This window comes from Syngnathus scovelli, chromosome 2 (assembly GCF_024217435.2).
Source record: "Syngnathus scovelli strain Florida chromosome 2, RoL_Ssco_1.2, whole genome shotgun sequence".
NCBI lineage: Eukaryota > Metazoa > Chordata > Actinopteri > Syngnathiformes > Syngnathidae > Syngnathus > Syngnathus scovelli.
In genome coordinates, this window is record NC_090848.1 from 8,192,999 (window position 1) to 8,208,302 (window position 15,304).

The window sequence follows — 15,304 nt, forward strand, 5'->3', positions numbered from 1 at the left end:
TTTGCCACTTCAAAATGGATAATACTTCTTGCAACCTTCCAGGTCAAGTTTTATTCAATCGAAGCAACAAATGAGCCATTTGCTATTTAATCCTTACATTTTAAGATTTGACCACACGTATACATATTGTACACATATTCGTATTTGATGAGGATACAGAAGGACAGTGTAATAATCAGTACATTGATTGTAACCACTTTAATCAGAGCCTTCGGCAAACAAGGTCAATCTGCAATTAACTCCCAGTGGGTCTTATGGTTGCCGCCTTATTCAAGAGAAACTACAGCGAGGTCCTCGTTATGCACAATTTCTGGTAATAAACTCATTAAAGCAATGTGTGTGGCATGTCAAGACAAGATGATTGCCATCATCTCCGTGCAGATGAGAAAGGGTATAAAACACGCAATTAGTGTGATGACAAAGATGAGCCTCGCTACAGTTCTGCTCGGAATAGAGTTATCAAGAATAAGCCTGCTGGAATCACATGGCACAAACAGCTGAACCTAAAATAGCGGCTCACATTGAATGAAGACATGCACAGCTGAACGACAATGCACAGCTGAACGACGTGAAGTGTCTTTTTACAAACTACGTCATGCAGCACTGTTTTAGCTACACTTGAAAGAAACAAATGGGAAAATTAAAAAGGGTGAAAAGCAGTTTCCCCTGTTATGAACGGGTACACAAGACATAGACCCCAAAATATCTGAGCCAATTCAAAATAGAGCACACAAACAACTTCATCAAATTCATCAACACTCCAATTGTCATTTGATTGAAATTTCTAGAATTTTAATTTCCTGAACCAACCTGTCGTTTTCGCAAAACCTTAAACACAAATCCAAAAATTCAAACTGCGTTCACAGAGAATGCATGAATAGTCATTACATAGATAAAGTAATGACCATAAAGCTGTAGAAATGATTTTATCATTCACAACATAAATGCATTGAGTAATTGTTGTAAAAAATATTTTAAATTTAAAAAAAAAAAAAAGTATTGGGCCTCCAAAGTATAATAGCAAATTGATGTATTTTGAATGGTCATACTGTAAACATACAAACAAAAGTGATTTCCTGTTAAGATCTAAAACTCTGGATTTTGGTGGACACTGTGCTGCACTTATTGCATTTCTGCTTTCCTAATCGGCCAACCCGGGATAATAACACGATCTATAAAAGTCACCTGTAGTTCATTTGAAATACACATTCTTTCCTCATAAGATACAGTTGTAGCAGTACGAAGAGAAAGATGCTTGCTCGCTTGGGGTGCAGAAACAGAAAAGTGTGATGCAATGCCTTATTTGTTCTGTAAATATTCAAAATTGAGGTCCCAACTGTTGTATTTACTTCACTGATGTTTAAACAGGAACTGATGGCATTGGAGCTGAGCAGGTGATTATTTTAAGGTTTTACAAGGTGAGAAGCTCCACCTTTGGAGTAGACGTAGGTGTGAGTGCTGACTTCAGTTCAGGGGAGTGGCCGGCTGTGCCAAAAGCACTTTGGATGGCGTCTTTGCACGCGACCTGAGATCATCTTTTAACTGCTTCGAGCGTGGAGTTACAAATCTGACAAGTAGGGTGCCCGGAATGGTCACGGTCTTAAAAAAAGTGTGGTTGCATTGTGGCATCGTTGATGCATCATAGCTTGTTTGAAGAAGTATGGCGAAAAATCCCAGTATCTCTTCCCCAAAGGTGACTCGGGCTCACTGGAACAAACCCAGACACGTAAGTCTTTTTATTTACAAAGTCTGACAAGGAGAGATAGCGGCAGTTGGAACTTAGCGACAGAATCAAACTGCAAACTCATTTGAATGAAAGCTGATTTGATCTCAGGCTGAAGATGTGTAAGTGTTGAAATCAGGTGTCTATTTTTTAAGGCAAATCGTAATGACACACACTTTAGCGCTCATGCTTCAGTCCACAGATGAGATGCATCTCCTGTAACTTTAATCTCTGATTCAAGTCAGCTTCTGTTTACCTTCAGGGTTTGTGGCACACTATTATTTGCACATGGTGGAGGACTTTAGGTGTACTCACACTGAAAGCTAGCACACAATCACTCTGTACACAAAGGTTTTTATTGGCTGAATTCACCTGCCTTCACTCCACATGGAGTAGACAATTTGGACAGACAGTCTTGCTGGCTCCGCCTTGTTTTTAAGTCTGAGCTTTTGTTAGAAGTCTGTCTTACAAAGAGTTAACATAGTACAACATCATTGCTGATTCTATTAGATTAGTCGTGCTGGCATCTTTCTACTATGGATACTCAAAGGAGATAAATCACCCGATCACTAATTATTCGGTGCATCAATGTTTAACAAATGCTATGCACTTTGTCACTTGAGGGATGACTCGAAGTCTTTTGTGATGACATTTTGCTTGCACTTCTGCTGAAGAAATTAGTGGTAGGGTTGCAAAGTGTGGTCTCTCGGAAGCATCGTAATGCGCCTGCCTTAAAATGCAAAATGCAGTTGAATTTACGTTTTTGCATTCTAGTGGTTCACCACATCAAAACAATTGTACACACTGTCCCTTTAATTGTATTTGTATTCATTTCAATGGAGAAAGATAATTTGAGATTGAAGTGCTATGAAATGCTGTATTTTTTTGCTGTTTTTATTTCACCACTTGAACTATCTGGGATGGACCAAATGGTAGAGCACATGGTGCGGCTCCAGCCCGATGGCTTTGTCAAAAGACAAGCAGTGGGAAACCAGATTAGATTAGTGGGGTTGTATTTGTTCAACAGGGGATGGTGTACATGAATGAACATTTCCATAGTGACAGAAAAAGGAAATCCACTTCAGTACGATTAAAGTCACAAGGCAGATTTTCATAGTTAGTCTCCCTGCCTGAAAGTAGCCTACAGGCTGTTCTGGTGGAAAGGAAGAGTTCATTTAGACACACAATAAATCTCAATACCAAATACAAAAGTATACATAATTAATTTTTCCACAACATGTTAATCGTACAACATTTTCCACTTTGTTAGCTCACACTAAAAGAGTTGACACGTTGGAAGAGAGAGAAATAATTTAAGAAGCAGACAACCTAAAATATTTTCTCTCCTCTCTCCAGACTGCTGAGTTATTTGAAATGATTGAAAAGATGCAGGTAAGGCGACGAGCCCGTCGCTGCATTTTGCTAATTGTCTAAGCAACTCACACGGCATCGGCCGCCTCCTCTCTATCCCGTCTTGAGTTTCGCTTGTTCCCGAGCTATTTGACGTTGCTTTATTAACATTGTTTGTCCCTGCACAGTAAGCTTTTTATCTCACCTCAAAATCCCTCAGACTGGTCTCCGAAGGCTTTTCGAGGCGACATTTGTTTTAATCAGACAATCTGGCTCTCGACAAATGAAGAGTTTGAAAATAGACCTCATTTTTCTCTGCGTGTCATCAATTCGTATGTTGGCAATCAGTTCATCATCAAATAATTAAATGAACTATTTGTGTGGTAATCTTTGATGTCTGGCACAAGAGAATGGGCCCTCTTTATAAAGGGTTCTTAGACCATTTAATGTAATGAGATTCTAAATAAAGAAAGATAATCAGCTTCGCTTTAGTTAAAGTCTGTCCAAGCAATATTTTGTTTTCTACCCCACTTCTCTCCTACGTTGATTCGCTTCCCAACTCAACTTTATTTCCAGAGAAAGAAATAAAATATCCTTGTCTAATTAAAATTTAGAAGAGCTTCCTTTATCTTAGCAACACTGAAATCTACAATGGCCAGTATAAAGGCACCAGGATGTTTGAATGCGTGATGTCACAAACTGAAGTTTCAACGTAAACAAACAGATTCAAATCTCCTGTCACGGTCTCTCTCACTTCACTCTACTTCGTTTCGCCGCCAGCTCTCGTCCCGCTCCATTTGCAGTGACGAAGCATATTAGACAAAGGGCTCAAGTTTAACAGACCCTGTATTTTTCAGTCACTAAACTTCTATGGCCAAAGAGCTGCGATTTTTCAAAATGGCCTAGCACAATGCAAAAAAAAAAAAAAAAGGCTGGCTAATAAGGGAGACTGCGCAACAAACATTAAATGACTAAAAAAGAGTGGAAAAGTACAAATTAAGGAAAAAATTAGCAGGGCTTTTGTAACAGGCTGCCAATACACAAGCACCTCTTTCATCTGCCTTTTTCGTTTTCTGTAACAACTGCATCGTAGTCAACTGTTTCTGTAGGCCACTGTTTGCATCGAGAATTATGATGATTATGATCATTATCATTACGCTTGTTCTAATATTGTCATTCCCAATGTTGCCGTTGGTTATGTGACCTTCCTTATTTGTCTGCAGAATTCCTGCCTTTTTTTTTTTCTTCTCTTTGCCACTTCCAACAGATGCTCCAGCGTGGAGGCGTCACTTATCGCCGCATCTTTATAATCCTCTCCCCGGCCTCACTCTTTGCTCTAACACTCTTTTGCGTCCTTAACTGCTCCCTGGCTGTCAGGATGCTTCCATCTGTCTCTCCCTGACTTTTTGTTTTTTTTGCCAAGTTGCCCGCTGTGCATCCTTCGAGTACACCGCCTTGTCATTTTGTTCCCTGTGTCGCTTTTGTGTTTGAATTGAGTTTGATAAATGACTTGTCGCTCGCCTGTTTTTGTTTCTTCATCTTGCAGGGGAACAGGATGGATGAGCAGAGATGCACCTTTCCACCCACGCTCAAGGTACGATTTTTCATGCAGACGGCACTCTATAAATCATAACCTGAGTCGTTCATCCTTTACATTATATTACATTCATAGTGCATTGGAGTCATTTTTCAGTCAGTTGTCTGACTTCATGAACCTCTGGTCTGGTGCAAACATTATTAGAATTACAAGTTTACAAGCTTCTCAGTCCAAAACAAATGAGGGGGAAAAAATGCAACGTGTCAATGAATACTGTTAATTTACTGTTTATTCTTGTTTGTCTTCACTATGAATTTTTGATGACAAACCAGACCGAGGAGGACTACATTCCCTATCCAAGTGTCCACGAGGTACGGTGCAGCACGTCCATCCCTGGTGCTAGTGTAGGATTTGTTAAAGAGCCTTAGAAGTATGGCGTGTCATAAAATACATGGGCACGTTATTGAATTTTGTGTTGTGTGTGTGTGTGTTTGTGGATCCCTGTATGACAGACACATGACAAAGTTAACAGTTTATTAAACACAGCTGACTTGTTAGCAAGACTCATTTCTGTCCACACTTCACTCAAATTTACAAGATATTGGTTTTGTCCCATTATTGGCCCTTTAACTTTGTTGACATGTTGTGACAGGTTTTGGGAAGGAAGAGCCCCTTTCCTCTCATCCTTCTGCCACAGTTTGGCGGTTACTGGATTGAGGGAACAAATCACGAGCTGGGTAATAATCCGGACCCATCGGAGCCGCTGCAGACTTTGTCCCCCGACACCCGCACGAAGCTGGAATGTAACACAACGGCCACATTCTACCGCAAACACTTTCTGGCAAAGGTTTGTCAATAGTACTGCATATATTTGGAAATTCAATCTGAGGCTATGGAATAGCATCGATGTTGCGGCGCTATTAAATAAGAGATATTTGAAAACAAACGGTGCAGCAACACATGTCGACAGACAACCTACCAATACTCAGGTATATTTTCATCCTGATTAGAATGACGGTTTTGTTGCGTACTGATGAGCTGAGTGAGGAGTTGCGGCATAAAGAATCACACTTGAGATCTAGGCAGCTTTTCGCCATAAATGATTTCACATTTTTGTGGATTACTGAACCAATTACTGTAGTTGAGCCAAGCTCTTCTTTGTTTCTATTATAGAGCTGCTTGGTGGCCAAGCTGCGCACACCACAAAGAGCCATCATGAATTAGTCATGATGTACACGCTATTTAATTATTTAGTTGCTATATGTTTTCATAACATACAATATTAGCCAATATTTAATATTTTATGCAATTATTATACTCTATTATATAATATAAGCATATGTTGTATACAGTATGATATACTTATATATATTATGTGTTATTTTACAACTAATTAAACACTACAATTTTTTTTTAGGAAGGACTGATTTATGGTATTTCCATTAATTTCAATAGGGAAAGATGATTTCAGTCCCCACTACTCAAAAACTGCTCAATATACGCATTACAATTGCACTTCCAGCACAAATGAGCAAAATCATCCTCATGGAGGACTCCGCAATCAATTTCACTTTGTGCTCATTACAATAAGCTAATGAATAAGCAACTGTCTGGCATCAAACAGCCTCAATGTGCATTTTTCTGTACTTGTAGAAGTGGATTTACATTAAGCCTCACCACCTGCTCTTCAATATGAACAAATTTGATCAGGGTTTGAATGCTGTGCAAAGTGTGTGTATGTGTGTGTGTGCGTGTGCTTGTGCGTGCGTGTGTGCTTGTGTTTCAGGGAATGATATTTACTAATGGCCGTAACCTTGCACTGTGCCCTCAGGAACACTTTAATTACTATTCAGTGGACGGCGCCCTGGGACATCTGGTGTTCTCTTTAAAATACGACGTGATCGGTGACCAGGAGCATCTGCGATTAATGCTTAGGTAACACATACACGCTGCACTGCAGAGTTCAATTGGTCAGAAAAAGTCCAATCATCTGCCCTAAAATGTTTAGTATTGAGTGCATCAACGCATCCCCCATAGCAATGTTATCACAAAAGTCATAAAGCATGAGAGAGTGTCAACAGAAGTGTCATTTCCACAGTAGGGCAACAGATGGACTATTTAGGCCAGTGAGTGGGTGGGGATGAGCAAAAGGGGAAGGGTGGGGAAGTTTGATAATGGCCTGTCCCGGATCCTCCATTACATATGAGAGATGTTATATGACTTGTTATTTATGTGAGGTTTATTTTATGACTTGACCAGGACCAAGCAAAAAACATACCACGATGTCATCCCCATCTCCTGCCTGACTGAGTTTCCCAATGTGGTCCAAATGGCCAAGGTGAGTCTTTGCGTTAAAGAGACAGCGTGTGGGATTTATTTTTTGCCATCTAGTGGTGAAATAATAAAGTTTAATGATCTATAAGTGTAGCAAACACTAGACATATGATTATATATATATATATATATATATATATATATATATATATATATATATATATATATATATATATATTTAAAATGTATGCTGATGTTTTTTTTAATGAATGAACTTTGAAAAATCAAAATAGTCTATGCACTGTCCCTTTAAGAATGCATGCCGCAACAGTACCGCAAATTTGACATTTCCTGCTTATTTTTCCCCAGCTCGTCTGTGAGGAAGTCAACGTGGACCGCTTCTTCCCAGTGCTTTATCCAAAAGTAAGTGAACTACTTATAAATACTTAAAATTCCCATAAAGATCAAATAAATGATGATTTAAAATGAGGCCGCAAATCTCTCAATGTGGCCATTGCCAAGCATTTCTATGACCTGGAAAAACAGATACGACTTCATCAGGCATCTTTATGATGTGCTATTTTTACCCTGCCCAAAAACAACAGTAAAACTAAAACGATGAAAAAGAGTTCAATACGATAGCTCCACAATTGAGTCCTATAGTTGTCAGTGTTTGCACAGTTTCAGAAAGCATGTATAATGTAGAATTTACTTTTCACAGGCCTCGCGACTTATTGTGACATTTGATGAGCACGTCATAAGCAACAACTTCAAGTTTGGGGTCATTTATCAAAAGTTTGGCCAGGTAAGAGATTCATCTTAAATTTAAGTTGTCATTGCTGCTCAGCAGTTTTACAAATATATTTCATATATTTTTTAGCGAGAAAACCTTGTTATCGATTCAACCCCTAGGCGTTGCAACCACTCCATAATATTTTAATGTTGGTAATGACGGCGGTACATGAAAGAGCTAAGTCCAATTTTTAGGTGGTACTCTGTATTAAAATATGAACAAACCACTTCCCATGCAAAGTAAGAATAATGAAGCTCGTGTTGTAAATTCAAATTCCATTTCCTCGAGTGCAGTGCTTCCGTCTTAATGATGGCGTTCAGCACAACTGCTTTCAGTAATCCTTTACGCCCTCTCGTCTAATCTGTTGGGTGCGGAAGATTACTCGTAACTTCTCATGACGAATCATGACATGACATCAAGCTGTGAGATTTTTTTTTTTTTACAACAGCATTCTAGGTTCATACATATTTACACTAAACGTTGCTTTTAAATTTCCCATTTTTTGACGCAGACTTCAGAGGAGGAATTATTTGGCAATAACCAAGAGAGTCCTGCCTTTGTGGAATTCCTGGAGTTTCTTGGAGAGAAAATTGAGCTTCACCACTTTAAAGGGTAACCATGACTTGAAATCATTTAATGACACTTACTGTATTACCAAAAAAAAAAAAAAAATGTCAGCTCTACCACTCTGCAATGATGATTTGAGCTTGAAGTCGACTAATATCTTTTGGCATTAAAAACAATACACTTATGTGCAATACATTTTAATTGAGTCATTATTGAAGTATTTTTTTCTATATTTAAATGCAGTGTTCATGTTCAAACTGTGCGTGTTAGATTCCGTGGAGGCTTAGACGTGACTCACGGCCAGACTGGCACTGAATCCATCTACTGCAACTATGGCAATAAAGAGGTCATGTTCCATGTGTCCACAAAGCTGCCTTACACCGAGGGGGACACGCAGCAGGTACTGTAATACAATACTGACACACCTTTGTGAGGTCAAACTGTGAGTCATTTGTTTAATGGTGTCAGCTAGAGAAGCACTCTTCAGAGAAGTCGCACACAACCATTGGCAGCAGTGCTCAATCATTTTTGATTTAAAGCAGTGGCCGCTGTTTTAAATCACAATGAGTTTTTTTTTCCTCTGGCACAGACTGGATTGAGATGACGCAATATTTTGACTGCCATAGAAACCACTCATCATTATGCTGCATGTAGTCGTCCGCAATGTGAAATTGCGATACATGGGCGATCCATTTTCTATGTGTCTCTCTTGTTACAGTTACAACGAAAGCGGCATATAGGCAACGACATTGTGGCAATTGTATTCCAAGAAGAAAACACTCCCTTTGTGCCAGATATGATCGCCTCCAACTTCCTCCATGGCTACGTTGTGATCCAAGTGGTCAATCCGTGTTCAGACAATGTTCTTTACAAGGTAAATAACCTTCTTTATCTTATACTTAACTATAATTATAGTTGTATATGTACTTATGGCTTTAAAAGCGAAGCATGGAGAGTCTGTGTCACAACAATGCATGAGTGCTGTCAATGAAAAGGGTGACCATTGCAAAAAATGTGCGTGATTTTTCACCTTAAAACTCACAGGTGTCCGTGACAGCACGGGATGACGTACCTTTCTTCGGTCCCGCCCTCCCAAACCCTGCTGTCTTCAAAAAAGTAAGAAAGTAACAACTTGTAAATGAGGACTGTCACATTAGCATATACGTTTTGTCAGATCTAGCATTTTCGTACAGGGCCCTGAATTCCATGAATTCCTTTTCACAAAACTCATCAATGCTGAATACGCCTGCTATAAAGCTGAAAAGTTTGCAAAGTTAGAGGTGGGTCTTACTTCCTCATTGTTTGATGTTCTTTTGTGCTAAAAATGACAAGCGTGTGCTTTGCGCGTGTTTGCACACGCCTGCGTTAGGAGCGAACGAGGTCAGCCTTGTTGGAAACGCTTTACGAGGAACTGCACGTGAACAGCCAGACCATGATGGGTGTCGGGGGAGATGACGACAAGCTGGAGAATGGTGGCGGCGGAGGAGGAGGCTTCTTTGAATCATTCAAGGTAACTGTCGAGGCGGGAGCAGAGGCTTCCAAAAAATAATCTCGCTTCCTTTTCAAATGATGCTGCTTCAGTGAAAAAAAATATACACCAAGGAAAGGAATAGTTTGGCATTCTTGGAAATGTGTTGAAATTGACAAATATGCTTTTCTTGGTATGTGGAACGAACCTGTAGTTGTGCCTTGAGATATGAGTTGAAACTATGAAAGAAATATAAAAGCTTAGTTGATCATTTTATTTGCTGTTATTTGGCTCTCTCTGTACCCATGTTCTGTTTATTCATCAGAATTAGTACGGAGAAAAAGTGCGATAGAAATTAATCCTCTCGAACCTTCCTCAAAATTTTAGAAATATTTTGGTTTTTAATAGGAAAAAGTTCGCCACACAATATTGTACTTTATACAATGATACAGTAATGACATAATTCAATGGAAAATCATTTTTGCCAGATTTTTTGTTTCAATTAAGTATAGACAATGTTCTTATAATAATAAATATTTGTTTTCAATAATAATTTATTGTTATTACTGTTATCAACAATTGTTATTGATAATATTAAATAATGATTTTTTAAAATGAAAATTACAAGACTGACATTGTGCTGTTCCTTCTGTACATATATCAGCCCGCGTCACTTGTATCTCAAGGCACCACTGTACTATGACAAACTGGCATAGAAAAAAAAGTTTAAAACTACAACTGAACATGACACTAAATGTTGTTGTTGCCCAGTGTTTGATGCGGGGTGACACATGAAACTTGCATTTGTCTTCTGTCCGCCTCCTCTGTGGCTGTTAAACTGACTATGACGACTTTAGCAGGAAGACGCTCTGTTCCTCTGCGTCACGCCACTCTCACCTTCCCATGCTTCCTTGTTTTCTACGTGCTTTTCACCTCCAGATGTGTCTGCTTCTCCATGCTACGCCTGCATATCAACACACTTGGCTTTTTTCCCGCAGAGTGCCACTTTCCCCTCGCTTCCTTTTCGAGCTCACTAAACATCTTGTGAGCCACCTGCGAGCACTGAGACGTAACAATTGCTTCTTTTTTGTCAGGGTGAATTAACAACCAGGCAAGGATTAAACAATATCAACAATTTTGAAACTGATTCAGTTACTGGTGCTGTTATTGTTTTCCTAAGTAGAGGTAGAAGTTTACAAATGTCTTGTTAAAATCGGTCTGTTGTCATGGATACTGCTGAGACCTGGCATTAGAGGATGTTAAGTTAAAAAGTTATTCAACAATTTCAGGGGATCAAAACATTTTTGAAACTTGAATAAAGCACGGGCGGCACGGTGCCGCACTGGTAAGCACATCCGCCTCAAAGTTCAGCGGTACAAGGTTTGATTCCAGCTGCGGCCTCCCTTTGTGGCGTCTGCATGTTCTCCCCGTGCTTGCGTGGGTTTCCACCGAGTGCTCCTCCTTCCCCCACATTCCAAAAATATGCATGGTAGGTCGATTGACCACTCCAAATTGTCCGTAGGTGTGATTGTAAGCGTGAATGGTTCTTTGTCTATGTGTGCCCTGGCCACCAGTTCAGGGTGTCCCCCGCCTTCTGCCTAAAGTCTGCTAGGATAGGCTTCAGCATGCCCGAGACTCTCGTGAGGAGAAACGGTTTGGAAAATGAATGAATTTACTCCTTATTTTGAGAGCTGGGAAGCAAGTTTTTCTTTTCACCTTCTCAAAGTCACGATATACATACGACAGTTTCGCGTTTCTTGGTAGCAAATATCTACAAGGTTTGTTTATAGTTGCCTATAGATGTCACTTCAGCATACTTTTTTAGTTCCCTGGCACCCAGAAGGAGCAACAGCAGTGCTTTTTATTAGACATGGTTTTGGCCTGAGCGCAATAGTAGTGAATAGGGTCCGTTTTTAGTGCTTTTTCTATGCATTTCTAATGTGCATCAATTATGATAATTTATTATAAATCACCTATATAATAGGGAACGGACCAGCCACTGAATAGTGAAAATCTGTGTATTATATTTGTAATTTTCGTGTCGCACTAAAAACCGTTTACATGCCATTTGTTGAAAAGTAGTGATATACATTTTTTGTTTCTGCCCCTAACATAATGATGAATATTCGTGATTGCAAAATTGGTCAAAATAACAGTGATTATATTATTTGGGCCTTAATGGTGCATCAGGCTTTCTAGCGGTGAGGGTCACTCTCTCATCTAGCAGCAATGCCGAGGGGTTGTCGCCATTTCAATGCATGTCCCCCTCCTCGTCTCTCTCCCTAGCGGGTGATACGCAGCAGGAGCCAGTCTATGGACGCCATGGGTTTTACTTTCAAGAAGCCGCACACAGTGCCGGCTAGCCTCAGCGGAAGCTTTAACCACTGCACACCCGCAGAGAGCCCCAAATTCCCAGGGATAGTAAGTACAGCCCTGCTCCTCCTGGTCTTTGGAGAGCCGCGCCTCGGGCCTCCTTTTGTCCCGTAGAACTATGAGAGCTTGTGCCTTCCCTTCTTCTCACTTGCCTGCTGCACTAACGTCTCACAGAGAAGCGCTTGACTGAAGCCATGTGCCTCGCGTGGCTCGGTTCTCACTTCACAAGGCTTGCACGTTTGTCCGACAACAATAGCCCGTGCCACTCGACTCACAGCAGCGGCAGACTTGCATCAGCATGAGGTGATGTCGTGCACCTCCTTAAAAGTGCACCTGAGCGTTTTGTTATTTTGAACAAGTTGTTTTAGGAATCCATGCATAGCTGAACCAAATATATTTTGTCATTTCAGGGTTACAATTGAGTGATCCTGTTTAACTAAGAATATAGCAAATTTTAGCAGAGGTGGGCCGCATTGTGAGACGTTTAAGAAATACATTGTAACTTATATAACTTACTTTATGAAGGTGGCGAAAATGTATTTGGTATTTCAAAACAGGTGGGTCGCTGTGTATAACTTCCAGATTGCCAAACTAACAATAACACTGCTTTGGTGTGAACCCCAATGTATAACTGCTACTTTGTGTCATCTGCAGCTTTATTTTGTTTTTGTATCTTCTTGTCCTCACAGGCTTACTTATCCGGCTCACCTTTTCTTTCTCTCATCCAGTCGCTTGTGTCACACCACGCGGAAGAAAAATGATGCCCGCTTTGTATTTTGTTTGAACGACACGACTTGCATGGAATCTCATGTATTTGTATATGATCTCATTTTGACCCTTCTTGTCCACTGTCACCCCCCCCCCCACCCCCCCACCTCCCCTCTTTGTCTCTCTCCATCTCTCTCCTCCTGCCTGGCTCAGTCATTGCTTGTCCCAGGCAAAAGTCCCAGTAAATATGGACGTCGAGGCAGTGCCATAGGAATAGGATCAGTAGAAGAGGTTCATGTTTAATTCTCACTATTTTTCAAACAACGCTTGTTCTCTATGTTGTCTGTCTGCTCGGCACCACTGCACCATGGCCAAGTCCTTGTTCATGCCATCTTTTTAAATAACTTGAAAGAGATCTTATGTAAGTTAAGGATAAATATGATTTTAAGACACCACTGCAACAGTTTTGATATTTGTATGTACACTTCTGTATAAATGATTTTTTATTTTTATTCTGTGCTTGACTTATAAGTTAAGTCCCAAATTTTAAATGTCAATACAGTGGTTCATTTTGAAGCTTAAAAGCTGAGGTTGCTGAATGGACATATTTGGTAAATACAGCTTATTTCATCTTTTTATTTATTCACATTGCAAATGTAATTGCAGCAATACAAAACAATCACTGGCCATAACATTAGGTACAGCTACAACATTTAATAATATTCAATACGAGTTGTTCCAAAAAGAAAATGTTTTTAAGTGTTGACTGATGCTGTCTAATATTTTGGTTGTCTTAATTAGCTGCATGAAAGAGAGTCATTTTATGAAGAAGCAGATATTTATAATAATAATGTAAAATAATGAGTACTCTAAGTTTGTGATTTCTGTTTCTCTCTTCCCTGGCAGTCTTTGATTATTCCAGGGAAAAGCCCCACCAGGAAAAAGTCTGGTCCCTTCAGCTCCAGGCGAAGTAGTGCCATCGGGATTGAAAATATTCAGGAAGTGCAGGAGAAAAGGTGCAATTTGAAGACATAATCTTGGCTCAAACACTATCACAGAAGTATTCATATTCCTTGTGTCTGACGGAGCAGCAGAGAGAATTCCCCGAACACCCAAAAGACCCCCGACAGCGGCCATGTCTCTCAGGACCAGAAATCGGACAACTCATCTAATCAGAGCTCACCTGAGGCGCTCACTACCACCAAAAACAGGTATGACCTCTGATCTTGGTGAGGTCAGGTATTATTTTTTGGCCCATGTAGTGAAAAAGACTTGCTTTGGAAATAGTAATGATGATGAAAATATTTTAATTTGCCAATGAAGTCTTAACATAGTTATTTTTGAAAAAAATTTTAATGATAGACTAAAAAACAAAAACGCAAAGAAATCTCACATAAGCATCATTTGGATTTTTCGATTTTGGATTTCCATCATAAAATGGAAAAATCAAATGATGTGGCAGTTTTGCGGTTGAACGCAACATGTAGTTTTTTTGTGCGGCAGGGCCCCATCTATCCCCGAGGCCAATGACCTTTCGCGCTCCTCGTCAAACGCTAGCAGCTTTGCCAGCGTGGTGGAGGAAAACGAGGTGGTGGAGGATTATGACACGGGCATGGTGAGTTCTGTGTTCCTTATGCAGCAAAATGATGGAAGGTGCTAGTAAAAAAGTCTTAAGAAACCACATTTTAGAAAGGTACGCCATTCAAACATAAACATTTGGTTCATACTCTTAATTAGACATCTATGAACAATAATGAATCCGTTTCATCTTACCTCCCTAAAAAACATAACATTTTAATAATGAATAAACATTGACACAATCAAAATTACTTGGTGAGCGGCAGTGACGTTAATTGTTTATTGCAGAGGATAAAAAAATATGCCTGTGAGTATTGTAATATTGCCTGTCCACATGTGTTGATGCACCATTTGTGCTCAAATAGCCTTTGCTTGAAAGGCTTCAACAGCTCGACCTAGATGCTATTTACTAGCCCCGTCTATTGTGTTTTGCATTGTTTTTAAGAATTAAGATATTCAGCCTTTCTGAGAGCAAAGCCATGTGGCTGTTTTGAATACACAAGGTGTCTTAATGTCTAGTTTGATAGTAAATTTCAACTTGGAATGGCATTTAAAAGCTTGAAGCCTCTTTTTGAAGAATTGTTCAGTGCATTTCACCTGATGTGTGTTTCTTGTGGCCTGCGATCGGTTAGGAGAGTTTGTCATCTGCCGGGACACCACACAAGCGGGACTCTCTCACATACAGCACGTGGCTGGACGACAGCGCGAGCAGTGCCAGTACCAACAGCCGCGGCAGCTCGCCAGGTTTGAACATTAAATGTATTGGCATTTTATTATTCACATATACACAATAATGCTATGTGTGTGCTAATCAATTGGTCAGGTCCTGCTAAAAGTGAGCGGGGGAAAGGAACAGACATCCGCATCAAATTCGAGCGACCTCACGATCATCAGTCGTCATCGGTGAGTCTACCCGGTCTTATTCTTTGCTAA

At 40.0% G+C, this 15,304-nt stretch overlaps 1 protein-coding gene across 9 annotated transcripts in view; it reads left to right on the forward strand.

Moving 5' to 3' along the window:
- Positions 1-15,304, forward strand: part of rap1gapa (RAP1 GTPase activating protein a) — a 43,875-nt gene that overhangs the window by 25,601 nt on the left and 2,970 nt on the right. For 6 of the 9 annotated variants that reach the window (XM_049752472.2, XM_049752470.2, XM_049752468.2 and 3 more), the window contains 20 exons: positions 4,620-4,667; positions 4,943-4,981; positions 5,263-5,457; positions 6,442-6,545; positions 6,870-6,948; positions 7,254-7,307; positions 7,606-7,689; positions 8,189-8,289; positions 8,515-8,644; positions 8,963-9,118; positions 9,289-9,360; positions 9,438-9,524; positions 9,614-9,754; positions 11,999-12,133; positions 13,007-13,084; positions 13,700-13,809; positions 13,885-14,004; positions 14,297-14,408; positions 15,004-15,115; positions 15,195-15,274. In XM_049752472.2, coding sequence (XP_049608429.1) covers positions 4,629-4,667; positions 4,943-4,981; positions 5,263-5,457; positions 6,442-6,545; positions 6,870-6,948; positions 7,254-7,307; positions 7,606-7,689; positions 8,189-8,289; positions 8,515-8,644; positions 8,963-9,118; positions 9,289-9,360; positions 9,438-9,524; positions 9,614-9,754; positions 11,999-12,133; positions 13,007-13,084; positions 13,700-13,809; positions 13,885-14,004; positions 14,297-14,408; positions 15,004-15,115; positions 15,195-15,274 — 2,028 coding nt within the window. In that variant the 5' untranslated portion in view covers positions 4,620-4,628. Of the gene's footprint in view, positions 1-3,079; positions 3,116-4,619; positions 4,668-4,942; positions 4,982-5,262; positions 5,458-6,441; positions 6,546-6,869; positions 6,949-7,253; positions 7,308-7,605; positions 7,690-8,188; positions 8,290-8,514; positions 8,645-8,962; positions 9,119-9,288; positions 9,361-9,437; positions 9,525-9,613; positions 9,755-11,998; positions 12,134-13,006; positions 13,085-13,699; positions 13,810-13,884; positions 14,005-14,296; positions 14,409-15,003; positions 15,116-15,194; positions 15,275-15,304 lie in introns of all 9 variants that reach the window. The other 3 variants (XM_049752466.2, XM_049752469.2, XM_068649146.1) reach the window with 3 other exon arrangements.